Here is a 14,601-nt window from a genome sequence, read left to right as displayed (position 1 = left end):
AAATTAAAATTCGTGAAAAGAGATAAAGAAGGTCTCTACATACTAATTAAAGGATCTCTCCTTCAGGAGGATATTACAATTCTAAATATCTATTCGCCAAACAATGGAGCACCCAAATTTATCAAAGAAACACTACTTTCCCTCAAATCCCATATAGATCCAAAGACATTAATTGTTGGGGATTTTAACACACCTCTCTCCCCACTAGATAGATCAACTCGGCAAAAACTCAACAAAGAAACCGCAGATCTAAACAGCTGCATAGATCAACTAGACTTAACAGACATCTACTGAACATTTCACCCAGCAGCATCAGAATACACGTTTTTCTCAGCAGCACATGGAACGTTTTCTAAAATAGGCCACATTTTAGGCCACAAAGCAAACTTGTCTAAATTCAGAAACATTGAAGTTATACCTTGCGTTCTCTCTGACCACAAGGGAATAAAGTTAGAACTCAACACCAAAAGCCACCAAAGAAAGTCCGGTATCACATGGAGGCTGAACAACACACTGCTGAATCATGAGTGGGTCATCGAAGAGATTAGAAAGGAAATTCAAATGTTCATGCTATTCAACAAAAATGAACACACAAAATACCAGCTCCTCTGGGACACAGCAAAGGCAGTACTCAGAGGCAAGTTTATAGCTCTGAGCTCCTACATCAACAAATTGGAGAGATCTGAAACTAACAATTTAATGACACATCTAAACCTCCTTGAAAAAGAGCAGCAAGATAAACCCCAATCCAGTAGACGGAAAGAAATAATCAAAATTAAATCAGAATTAAATGAATTAGAATCCAAAAAATCTATAGAAAGAATCAACAAAACAAAGAGTTGGTTCTTCGAAAAACTTAACAAAATTGACAGACCCTTAGCAAATCTTATCAGAAAAAGAAGAGAACACACCCAAATTAATAAACTCAGAGATGAGAATGGAAACATCACCACGGAAACAAGCAAGATTCAGAACATTATAAGGGAATACTTCTCAAAACTTTATGCTAATAAGTTTGAGAACTTGACAGAAATGGACCTCTTCCTAGCAAATATTGACATGCCAAAACTAAACCAAGATGAGGCAAACTATCTTAACAGGCCCATATCAAGCATTGAAATAGAAACAGCAATAAGAGACCTCCCAGCTAAGAAAAGTCCAGGACCAGATGGTTTTACAGCGGAATTTTACAAGGCCTTCAAAGCAGAGCTCACACCAATTCTCCTCCAACTCTTCAATGAAATTGAAAGAGAAAGCTCACTACCGAACACATTCTATGAAGCCATCATAACCCTCATCCCAAAACCAGGCAGGGACTCATCAAAGAAAGAGAACTATAGACCCATTTCTTTGATGAACATTGATGCAAAACTTCTCAACAAAATTTTGGCCAACCGACTTCAACAATTCATCCAAAAAATCATACACCACGATCAAACAGGATTCATTTCAGGGATGCAAATCTGGTTCAATATACGCAAATCAATTAATATTATTCATCACATCAACAGGAGCAAGAATAAGAACCACATGGTTATCTCAATAGACGCAGAAAAAGCATTCGACAAGATCCAACACCCCTTTATGATGAAGGTTTTGGAAAAATTAGGAATCCATGGAACATTCCTCAATACAATAAAGGCTGTATATGACAAACCTACAGCCAGCATTATACTCAATGGTGAAAAACTAAAGCCATTTCCTCTTAACTCAGGGACAAGACAAGGATGCCCACTCTCTCCACTTCTCTTCAATCTAGTATTAGAATGCCTAGCTACAGCAATAAGACAAGATGCAGACATAAAGGGGATCCAAATAGGGAAAGAAGAAATAAAACTCTCCCTCTTTGCAGATGACATGATCTTGTATTTAAAGAATCCCATAGACTCCACTCCCAAATTACTCAAGCTGATTCAAAACTTTGGCAAAGTAGCAGGTTATAAAATTAACCCCCAAAAATCAATGGCTTTTCTGTATGCCAACAATGAGAAAAGTGTGGCTGAAGTTAGGAAAGCAACTCCATTTGTAATAGCCCCACAAAAAATAAAAATACCTAGGAATTAACTTAACTAAAGAAGTGAAGGACCTCTATGATGAAAACTTTAAAATCTTGAAAAAGGAAATCAACACAGAACTTAAAAAATGGCAAAACCTCCCATGCTCCTGGATTGGAAAGATTAACATCGTGAAAATGGCAATACTGCCCAAGGCTATCTACAAATTCAACGCAATACCTATCAAAATTCCACCCTCATTCTTCAAGGAAATAGAAGAGGCAATCCAAAAATTCATATGGAACAATAAAAGACCCCGAATAGCAAAAACGCTCCTCAACGGAAAGAACACGGCTGGAGGAATATCAATACCAAATTTCAAACTCTACTATAAAGCCATAGTAATCAAAACAGCTTGGTATTGGCATAAGAACAGACCTCAGGACCAATGGAATAGAATTGAAAACCCAGAAATGAACCTACAGACCTATAGCCATCTAATCTTCGATAAGGGAGCTAAAACAATAGAATGGAAGACAGACAGCCTCTTCAGTAAATGGTGCTGGCAAAACTGGTTAACTACATGTAGAAAACTTAAGCTAGATCCTTATATATCACCCTGCACCAGAATCAACTCCAAATGGATCAAAGACCTTGAACTCAAAGCAGACACTCTGAAAACATTACAGGATGGAATAGGAGAAACCCTGGGTCTCCTTGGCTCAGGCCGAAATTTTCTGAATAGAGACCCGGAAACACAACAAATCAAAGAAAGGCTGGACAAATGGGATTGTATAAGGTTGCAGAGCTTCTGCAGGGCAAATGACATAGCTAGCAAGATCAATAGAAAGCCCACGGACTGGGAGAAGATCTTTACTAGCCATACAACGGACAAGGGTCTCATATCTAAAATATACTTGGAACTCAAAAAATTAAACCACCCAACAACAAATCCTCAAAGAAACAACTGCCCAATAAGTAAGTGGGCGAAAGACTTAAAGAGAAGCTTCTCTGAAGAAGAAAGAAGGATGGCCAATAGACACATGAAGAAATGTTCAACATCCCTAGCCATAAAAGAAATGCAAATCAAAACAACATTGAGATATCACCTCACTCCAGTTAGAACAGCAAAAATCAAGAACTCTAACAACAACAGATGCTGGAGGGGATGTGGACAGAAAGGAACCTTACTTCATTGTTGGTGGGAATGTAAACTTGTTCAACCACTTTGGAAAGCAGTATGGAGGTTCCTCAAAAGACTCCACATAGAGCTCCCCAACGACCCAGCAATCCCACTTTTGGGCATTTACCCAAATGATCACAAACAAGGCCACACTAAAGCTACCAGCACAACTATGTTTATTGCAGCATTATTTACCATAGCTAAGACATGGAACCAACCCAGATGCCCCTCAGTAGATGAATGGATCAAGAAGATGTGGTATATATACACAATGGAATTCTATGCCTCCATCAGAAAGAATGACATTGCCCCATTTGTTAGGAAATGGAAAGGCTTGGAAAAAATTATATTAAGTGAAGTAAGCCAGGCCCAAAGAAACATAGGTCCCATGGTTTCCCTTATTTGCAATATCTAGTATAGGTATGAGTCAAGCGGAAAAAGTCAGATAATGTGATGTTAGGAAAACGAAACCTCAAATATGTATTTTAATGTTTTTGTTTCTTTCATGCATGTGTTTCTAACGCATTTATAAGATTATTTCTTTGTTGCTTTGTATGTCCCTCCCCCACAGTGTAACCCCCGCTTTCACTATATTTGATGTCAGTATAACATGTGGAGGAGATGGGGACAAACAAGTCGTTTAAGGATTCAGGTGGACCTGTTGCAACAATGAGAAGTACAAAATGTCATGTCAAAACCAGCTTTACAATGTCGTTGGGGGGGGGGGTATGATTGGGTGGGAGGGAGGGGGGAGGCTGGGAAGGGAGGTGAAGGGTAAACAAAGGAGGAGGCTGCAATGCTTGGTAAGAAATGTATGCATTATCCTGCCCATGTAATTGTAACCCCTCTGTACAGTATGTTCTCAAATAAAATAAAATAAAATTTAAAAAAAAAAAAAAAAAGAGTCTCATGATCTTTCCTGCCAGGGCTGGCTTTGAACTGTGATGGTCGGATCTCAGCCTCCTGAGTAGCTACGATTACAGGCGTGAGCCACAGGCACCTGGCTTCAAGAAGCTTTTTTTACTGGGACTCTGCACAACTCTTGAGATAATCAAGTAACTTAACAAAACTAAACAAAACAAAGCCAAAACCTCAAATGAATATTCTGCCAACTGCTATGTCAAAAAGCTGCTACATGATCGCAAAAGGATCTCACAAAGAGCAAAAAACCTATGGCCTTAGGAACCCTGGGGAACAAGGGGCATTGCTACCCCTTTCTCAACAGGAGCTCCAAGCTAGAGGGCTCTCTGTCAGGTTTTGATGGCTCACATGACAGCTGGGACCATGTTTATAGAGGAGGCTATGTCTCCTCATGTGTAAATTCCTGACTATTTTATATTTTCTTTGTCAACTACAATTACACCTACAAGAGTGACACACCAGGATTCTTGTAGTGAAGTCATTAAGTCCAATTCAGAAAAGTGAGGGAAGGAGTGTGGACCCTACAGATATGCAGCCCTAAAGGGAGCATGTGCACACATCATGTCCAGTTATGGGAGGTGAGAGGGGGCTGCAGTGTCAGTGCTGTCCCCAGCAGGTCCCCAGGGTCCTCTGCAGTGATCAGGTCACTGCTTGTTCTCAAGGGCACAGACTGGGTTCTGAGCTTCATGATGCTCAAGCTAAGAGTGAAAAAGGGCTACTTACCTGGTGACATGCCCATTGTTCTGCAGAATGTTTTCTCAGTATAAGAATTTAAAATGACCCAGGAGCCAGTGGCTCAGACCTGTAATCCTAGCTACTCAGGAGCCTGAGATTTGAGGATCTTCGTTCAAAGCCAACTGGGCAAGAACATCTGTGAAACTCTTATCTCCAATTAACCACCAGAAAACTGGAAGTGGTGCTGTGGCTAAAGTGATACAGTGCTCGCTTTGAGTGCTAACACAGACTCCAGTGGATTTCAGACTGTTCTGAGGACCCTGCTGACTCTCCTCTTTATCCCAGCCCCTCAAAAGCAATGAGAATACCTCTGGAGCATCCTTCCCACATTCAGCCCTGCTCTGAAGTCTGGGTCTCTCAGACTTGCAAAGTGGTCCCAGATTTCATTCCAGCTCATGTCCCCCACTCTCCTTTCCTGAGTGTACCTCCTGTACTGATTGTAGGTGGAAAGGACTTCTGATCCCCACTTGTTCCTGATTTTTAACCTCATCTGTCAGCTAGTCAGCTTCTTGCCTCCCAACCCTAGACAGTGTATGTGTGCCCACAGCTCTGGTTTGAGGCCATTATTCTAACCTCTCCATGTTTTCCAGTGTCTAAATCTGTGTGGACTTCAAATTCACAATTCCATGTCCTGGAGCATAGATCAGGAGAATTTAATATGTTATCTTCAGAGCTTGACTTCTTTCAACACTCCTTGATTAGCAGCTTTTGGTGTCTGTCTTCCTCTTCCTATCAATATATCCCCAACAATTTACCAGGTGTTTTTCACAATTACACAGTATCCACCTGCCATCTTTTTATTTGAACCAGCTTCATCTTTCAGTGCATGGTAGAGAAGTGAATCTGTACCAGAAAAGGTATTAGGGGCTATTCAAGGGAACAGATGATAAGATTAGAAGTGAAATTTTAGAGGAGTGGAGGGAATGGGTATAGCTTTTAGGTAGGATTATAAATCACCATAATAGGAGGGAAGAAGAAAATTGTAAAAATCTTACTGAAGCAGTTCTGTTAGCATATGCTACAGAGATCAGTTGGCCCAGTCCTCATCTCTGTCTGCATCTCGTGGAGACAGAGTTGCCATCACTTGCAGGGCCAGTCAGGGTATTAGCAATGATTTACATTGGTACCAGCAGAGAGCAGGGAAAGCTCCAAAACTCCTGATCAGTTACACAACTACTTTGCAATCTGGGGTCCCATCAAGGTTCAGGGAGGTCAATCTGGAACAGATTTCACTCTCACCATCAGCAGCCTGCAGCCTGAAGATGTTACTACTTATTACTGTCAACAGAGTAATAGTTACATTCCCACAGTAATATTAACAATAACATAAACCTCCAGGGAAGCAAAGGTGAGAGGCTGGGCTGCCCCATCTGCTTATCATGGTGCTTGCATCTGCTGATAGAGCTTTTCAGATGCAGCCAAATGTTGAAGGTCACTGGAAAGTATTGGATAGGCATCTCCACACCCTAACCCTCTGTCCTTCTGCTCATCCCAAGCAGCACACACCTGACAATGCCTCTTCTAACTTTATAAGAACACACATCTGTACTCCTGTGTGGTCCATATTGTGCTAAAATTCTGCAATCACTCAATGAAGAATTGATTCTAGGTATGTCAAAGCAGATTTTTGAAAGGAAGACAATATGGCTTGTGAAAAATATTTTAAAAAATAATTTTGTAAAGAAAAATAGTCATTAAAAAGTATGATTGCCATGGAATAATTGTATTTGAAGTAATATGATGTTAGGGTATATGTTCATATTGTACAATGTTTTAATAATACAATTAGACAATCAGTCATCACTTAAAACACCAAATTTTTTGTAGTCAGCAGATTTTCTTTTCTTCAGCACATGAGATCTTTTTTTTTGGCTTTCATAATTTTTAATATGTTTTGTCTTTTCTTTTTTGTACCAGGGATTTCAAGTAACATTTTTACAACACATCCAATGCTTTTAACTAGCTATCAAATATTAATTTATCTTGGATGCTGAATGTCGAATCGATCATTATTCTCCATGTGATTCTCTCATCCCATGACAATAAAAATGGAATGATTTTTTTTGAAACTTGAGGAAATACAATGGCAAAAAATAATAAAAAAATTTGTAATTCTGCTTTGGAAACTGCAGACAGAATTTTTCTGTTGTTTGACCTCAGATTATTAAAGCACACTTGATTTCTAGCCCAATTCAAATAAATCCACATATAGCTAAATAAAAATAGGCAATATGTGAATAAATAGAACATATTTAAGACATTTATAAACTATATACTAGGTACAGTTACATAGTGACATATATACACCAATGTTTACCAGTTTAATCAGAAAATATATGCAGATATAATAAGAGCCATAAATTCATATTTAGTATTTATATATAGAACTATACATGGAAGAAAGGGGTTGAGTAGAGGGATGGGGTAGAAAAATGAAAGAGGTGACATTGATCAAGATACATCATATGTATAAACTATGTTTAATGGTCACTCTTTTATACAACCACCTATATATAATAAAAATATAATTAAAAACAAAAAATGTGTATGAAATTCTCATTTGTCATGACACTCAATTCTGTCTGTCAGACAGGATGTGGATGGATAGGGTTGAATCTCATCTGATTCAGAAAATCCACAGTAAAGCAGAGAGAGAGAGGACTGCTGGGAAATGACCTTCCTGAAGAGACTGTGATGACAGGAGCTCACAACTAATTGCCTAAGACCATATTCGCACATGCTTCTTCCTATCAGCAGCTTGTAACCATAGCCAGTTACACTCAGTCTCAGTCCATGGAAAATGAATATTTGCATGACATATGTAAAGGACACTTCTCAAGCAAAACTTCTTGACATATAAGAAGCAACATAACTGAACATGGATGCAATATTATTTTTTGTCAGCATCACTTAGAGCATGTTACAAACAAAAAATTACAAAATGACCTCAGATGTACTGATTTTGAATCTGCACTTCAGCAAGTTAACAAATGATCCCTGTAAGGTTTAGGAAGAGTTGTATTAAGATGAGTATCAGAGGTAGAGATTTACTTTTTATACACCAGTCTATTTAAGAGTATTTCTATTTAAACCACTTCTCTCATACCCTCCTCTCTCCCCTCTCTCTCCCCCTTTCTCTCTCAATCTCTTTCTCTCTCTCTTACTCTCTCTCTCTCACACACATACACACACACATACACAGATCTTTGTCAATCATTTACTAAAACAAAGTTATTGGCACAAATTCTGAATAAAGAAGAGTGTTGCTTAACGCACAGTGTTAACATAAAAGTCCACTATGTAGTATCCTCATCTGTCTGTGCTCAGGTAAGGCCTGTCCTGTCGTGCTAAAATAGTGTTAGTAAAGAGGGAACAAGCTGCAGATGAGATGGCCAAGCATATGATTGTGGTCACTTCATAACAAATGACTATTATGAGAACTGACTCAATCCATGAGAGCAGCTTTAATCCTCCTGATGCAGGAAATCTGACAGCCTGCTCACTTCCCATAAGGCATCACTGCTCAAGGCCAAGTGGGGTCCATTGAGCCATCAGAATGTCTCTTTCTCCATGTTCACCTTCTTCACAAGCACAGAGATTTTGGAGACAAGTAGAGACAGAGCATCTGACACAAATAAACAAAGACTAATTAACTAGATTGGTACTGCAGACATTTAAAGATTTTATATTAATTAAAGGTAATGAGAAATATATTTATACAAACATGTATTAATATAATTATCTTGAAGTAGTCACATTAGTACATTTCAACTCAACATCTCCATGTATGAGTATAATACATCTTGATTGAACTCAAACTTCTATTACATTCCAGGTAGGATTTTTAAGAAATAGGTTGATTAATTAATTAAATATGGCACAGGATATTGTTGTATCAAAATGGTTAAATTGAATATACATATATATGAATATATATTCACACTTTCATGCATAAATATTTCTGTCATATTTTTCATTTTAAGACAATTTGGTCATTACCTATAAGAGAAAAAATTGCTCTACCTGTCAATTTTTTTGCCCTAAGTCTTAACAGGAATTTCCTATGGAAACAGACTTTCTAACACTTGTAGTTAAATCCCTGAACAGATCATCTGGTAACTATGGATATCAGATGCCTCTTCATCTACTCAACTCTCTGCTCTTAGTGGTCAATTCCCTTGAGGATCACTGAGGAAAGAGGGTACTGTGCCTTTCCCTAGACTAGCTGAGGAGATTCATGGGAGCTAAGGCATGATATCTATTCATTTCCTAGAGATGATCCTGGACATAAGCCTGCCTACCATTGGGTACTGATACTGTTCTATGGGGTGAGAGCATGTGCACCCTATACTTCTTGGAGAAACAGAACTTTTACAGTGGGATCCTTCTTTCCAGTGCTGCAGAAACCATGTAATTTTTTTTTTTTTTGGTTATTACCAAACACTGAACACTTCTGTTGTCACTTTTCTTAGAAGAGCAGGCTTTATCCTCCATTTTTCTTTCCTCACACTGTTGCCCCCACCTGGCTATTTGCATATTGCTCCCTAAGGAGGACCTTCCTTTCTAAGTCTGAAATAAAGGCTCAGCTATGATCTTGCCTTGACCTGTCTAGACTCCTCATTTCACTCCTAAAAATGAAGTCCTTGTCTCAGCTCCTGTGGCTGTTAATGCTCTGGATCCCTGGTAAGAGCAATGGAGATGAGGAATGAGAGTGGGTGGGAGGGTGAGCTCTTAGCACCCCTGGTGCCCAATCCACGTTTTAGACATGCAGGTCTTGTTATCCATGATGGGGCAAATGGAGAAAAGGTCTTAGATAGTTAGAAACATTCCCGAAAGTGCTAGAACTTATGCTTGGATACATATTCTGCTGGTTGAGAAGACTGTTGGTGACTCCTAAAGACTCATTTATGGTTTAAAACGTCTGATCTTCAATTTTTGCTATTTTTACATTCTGAATCAAGGCATGATATGAATAAAATGCAATATATATCAAAATATAAGTAGTACATGAGTGTCTGTCTATAGTTGTGAATAACCTTGCATTTCTTCTTATTCTAATTTCAGGATCCAGTGGAGATGTTGTGATGACCCAGACTCCAAGTTCCCTGTCTGTCACACTGGGAGAGTCGGCCTCCATCTCCTGCAAGTCTAGTCATAACCTTCTGTATGAAGATGGACACATCTACCTTGATTGGTTCCTGCAGAAGCCAGGCCAGATTCCACAACTCTTGATCTATAAGGCTTCCAACAGAGCATCTGGGGTCCCAGTCAGATTCAGTGGCAGTGGGTCAGGCACAGATTTCATACTGAAAATCAGCAGGGTAGAGGCTGAGGATATTGGAGTTTATTACTGCTTGCAACGCACACATTATCCTCACACAGTGATACAGCTCTGAACTAAAACCTCCCTTCTGACTAGGGCAGCTGTGCTCATGCATTGGTGCTCTGGAGAGCAGCTAAGCATATTGTCTCAGGCACTATGTCAGTGTGAGAGTGACTCTGAGTGGAGGCGAAAAGTCTGTGTCAATGAGACAACATACAATCTACAACGACCAGGAGAGTAATCATGCAAGCACAGAAAACAGGAGATATCAGATAAATCTAGTTGTTTGTGTGGTACTGAGGTTTGAACTAATGACTTCACAAGTTCTCTTCCATTTCTGCTACACATCCAGACTTTTACTTCTTGTTGTTTTGTTTGTTGGTTTTTGTTTTTTCAGGTCAGTTTCTGTGGTTTGTTTGTCTGGGTCACAAACCCAGTCTTTAATTCACTCACTGCATTTTTCTCCTGTTTGACACTAGAAGAGATGGCTGACATAGGAACATGCATGTTCACAGAGAAGTGTAATGTGAGTAGACTTCAGATCATAGGAGAGAAAATACCTTGGCTTTTGAAGAAGAACATTTTGGGATAAGAAGGATAGAGTCATTGGAATTGGGGTGAGGTGGAATCTCAATGTTGTTTTGATTTGCATTTCTTTTATGGCCAGAGGAATTGAGCATTTCTTCATGTGTCTATTGGCCATTCTTATTTCCTCTTCAGAGAAGTCTCTCTTTAAGTTGTTAGCCCACTCATTAATGGGTATGTTGTTTCTTTCAAGATTTGTTTTTAGGGGATTTAATTTTTGTGTTCTAATTGTATTTTAGGTATGAGGTCCTAGTCTGCTGTATGGCTACTGAAGATCTTCTCCCAGTTTGTGGACTTTCTATTGATCTTGCTTGCTATGCCCTTTGCCATGAAGAAGCTCTGCAGTTTAATTCAATTCCATTAATCCAAACTTTCTTTGATTTGTTTTGTTTATAGGTCTTTTTAAAATTTTATTTTCTTATAAAGATGCTGTACATAGATGTTATGGTTATATCAGTATGTGAATACATTTTTTGTTGACATTGTTACCCCCTTCTTTGTTTATTCCCCCCCACTATTCCTTCCCTCCCCTACTCCCCTACTGTCCATTCCCTCTCACAGCCTCCCCACTTACCCCCACCCCAAAGTTTGTAAAGTTCATTTACAACATAGCATCTTGAGAATATCATTGTTGCAATGGATCATCCTGTGTCCTTGTTTCAGCATTTTGTTACTCCCCTTCCCCTCCCCAAATTAGATTAAATGTATATACAAGATGCAAGGTACCAAAATTAAATACAATGACAACAGGGATATGTCATAGGAGGAAGAACATAAAAAAGAAACAAACAAAAATCACGTAGTACATTGAAAACACCAACAACAAAGAAAAACCTCTTTTGTCCATATCTCGGAGTTCATTTCACTTAACATCATCTTATATGGTCATATATACATTGATTTTGAGCTTTTCTACTCATCTAATAAGCTTATCCTAGACATAAAATAATTATTGCAAACAAGGGAAATCATGGCACCTACATTTCTTTGGGTCTGGCTTACCTCACTTAATATGATTTTTTCCAAGTCTTTATTAAGAAAATTTCAACATGGGCCAAGGAGCCCTAGAGTTTCTTCTATTCCTTCCTGTGATGTTTTCAGCGTGTCTACAGATGCTGGAGAGGGTGTGGCCAAAAGGGAACCCTATTGCACTGTTTGTGGGAGTGTAAACTCATGCAGCTACTCTGGAAAGCAGTATGGAGGTTCCTCAAAAGACTGCACATAGAGCTCCCCTATGACCCAGCAATCCCACTTTTGTGCACTTATCCAAATAATCACAAACAAGGCCATACTAAAGCTCCCAGCACAACTATGTGTAGCGCAGCATTATTCACCATTGCTAACACATAAAAAGCAACCCAGTTGCCCATTTGTAGATGAATGGATCAAGAAAATATGTTCTCCCTTTCTCTCTCCATATATATATGTATATGTGTGTGTGTGTGTGTGTGTGTGTGTGTGTGTGTGTGTGTGTGTGTGCGTTAATCATAAAGGATGACACTGCCCCATTTGTTAGGAAATGAAAAGAGTTGGAAAAAAATCATATTAAGTGAAGTAAGCAAGACCTAAAGAAATATTGGTCCCATGGTTTCCCTTATTTGCAGTAATTAGTATATATCTAGGATAATCTTATCAGATCAGCAGAAAATATCAAAAGCTCTGTACATATGACCATATAAGATGACGCTAAGTGAAATGAACCCCAAGTTATGGACAAAAGAGGTTTTTCTTTGTTATTTTTTTAGTGTAATATATGATATTCTTTTGTTTCTTTTGTAAATTCTTCCTCATTAGGTATAAGCCCTGTTGTCACTCTATTTGATTTTCATACCCTGCATCTTGTATATTCATTTATCTAATTTGGGGAGGGGAAGGGGAATAACAAAATACTGAAACAAGGACATAGGATGACCCATTGCAACAATGATATTCTCAAGACGCTATGTTGTAAATGAACTTTACATCTTCGGGGTGGGGGTGAGTGGGGAGTTTGTGAGAGAGAATGGATAGTAGGAGAAAAACAAAGGAGGGGGTAACAATGCTTGACAAGAAATCTACTCATTACCTTCCTCATGTAATTGTAACCCCTCTGTGTAGCATTTTACTATGTATCTAGCTATGTATCGATGCATCTAACTATGTATCTTATGTCTCTATCTATCTATCTATCTATCTATCTATCTATCTATCTATCTATCTATCTACCTACTATCATCAACAATCTTAAGTTTTGTTACTATAGGGTAATTATGTTCATGATAACCCAAAAAGAAGTTCATAAAAAACAACTGATGTAGCAGGGAATCATAAAACAATTAGTTGTACATCTATGAAACTGTCTTTTCCTGAATGGATGGCTTTATAAAAGGCTAGCATGAAAAACACTTTATGGTTTCCCTTACTTGCAATAGCTAGTATATGTCTGAGTCAAGCAGAAAAGGTCAGATAAGTTGATGTTAGGGGAAAGAACCCCAAAATAAGTATTCAAATTTTTTTTCTTTCATGCAACTGTTTCTAACATATTTAAAAGATGATTTCTTTGTTGCTTTGTATGTCCCTCCCTCACAATATAAGCCCTGTCTTCTCTGAATTGATGATGGTATAATTTGTAGAGGGGAAGGGAAAAAACAAATCGTTAACTAGGGATACAGGTGGACCCATTGCAACAATGAGATGTACAAATCTTTATGTCGAAAAACGAACTTTACAACTTTGGTGGGGCGGGGGGAGGATAAAGTAGGGGAAGGTGGGGGAGGCATATGGGAACGGATGGGACAGGGAAACAAAGAAGAGACAACAATGCTTGATAAGAAATGTACTCGTTATCTTGCCCATGTAATTGTTACTCCTCTGTATGGTATTCTCATATGTTTTTAAAAAAAGAATTAATCAGCAACACAAAATTCAAATGTTAATTTTTCTTAATTTTGTGTTATTTTTCTGATTCTCTTTTTAGTTTCCTTACGCTGTATTATTAAACAATATGTTATTTAGTTTTATCTCATTTTAAGACTGAAATTATATAAGATCTATTCTTTTTTTTTCTTTTTTTTGTTGCGAAAATACTGTACAGAGGGGTGACAATCATATGGTCAAGATAGTGAGTACATTTCTTATCAAGCATTGTAGCCTCCTCCTTTGTTTACCCTTCCCATCCCTTCCCATCCTCCTCCACCTAATCCTCCCCGCCAAAGTTGTCAAGTTAATTTTTGACATGACAACTTGTTCTTCTCATTGTTGCAACAGGTCCACCTGTATCCTTATTTAAACGACTTGTTTTTCCCCTTCCCCTCCACAAATTATACCCACATCAAATACAGTGATAGCAGGGGTTATACTGTGGGAGAAGGACATACAAATCATCAAAGAAATAATTTTATAATTGCGTTAGAAACAAATGCATGAAAGAAAAAAACATTTAAAATACATATCTTAGGGTTCATTTTCCTAACATCACCTTATCTGACCTTTTCTGCTTGACTCATACATATACTAGATATTGCAAATAAAGGAAATCATGGGACCTATGTTTCTTTGGGCTTGGCTTACTTCACTTAATATAATTTTTCCAAGTCTTTCCATTTCCTAACAAATGGGGCAATGTCATTCTTTCTGATGGAGGCATAGAGTTCCATTGTGTTTATATACCACATTTTCTTTTTTTTTTAATTTTATTTTATTTTATTTGTGAACATACTGTACAGAGGGGTTACAATTACATGGGCAGGATAATGCGTACATTTCTTACCAAGCATTGCAGCCTCCTCCTTTGTTTACCCTTCACATCCCTTCCCAGCCTCCCCCCTCCCCCCCAATCCCAATCCTTCTCCTTCCCCCCTCTTTCCCCCCCCACACCGACG

At 38.4% G+C, this 14,601-nt stretch overlaps 1 pseudogene and 1 gene segment (V, D, J or C); one reads left to right on the top strand and one right to left on the bottom strand.

The window, feature by feature from the left end:
• Window positions 1–14,601, bottom strand: part of LOC122116639 — a 1,030,500-nt pseudogene that overhangs the window by 383,231 nt on the left and 632,668 nt on the right.
• LOC122116830 overlaps window positions 9,443–14,601 on the top strand; it is a 39,343-nt gene continuing 34,184 nt past the window's right edge. The window contains 1 exon segment of the V gene segment in view: window positions 9,443–9,516. Coding sequence covers window positions 9,468–9,516 — 49 coding nt within the window.

Source organism: Dipodomys spectabilis, unplaced genomic scaffold (genome assembly GCF_019054845.1).
Source record: "Dipodomys spectabilis isolate Male_0828 unplaced genomic scaffold, ASM1905484v1 ptg000137l, whole genome shotgun sequence".
In the NCBI taxonomy this organism is placed as follows: Eukaryota; Metazoa; Chordata; class Mammalia; order Rodentia; family Heteromyidae; genus Dipodomys; species Dipodomys spectabilis.
The sequence above is the reverse complement of the archived record's forward strand: the minus strand, read 5'-3'. Positions and strand labels throughout refer to the sequence as shown.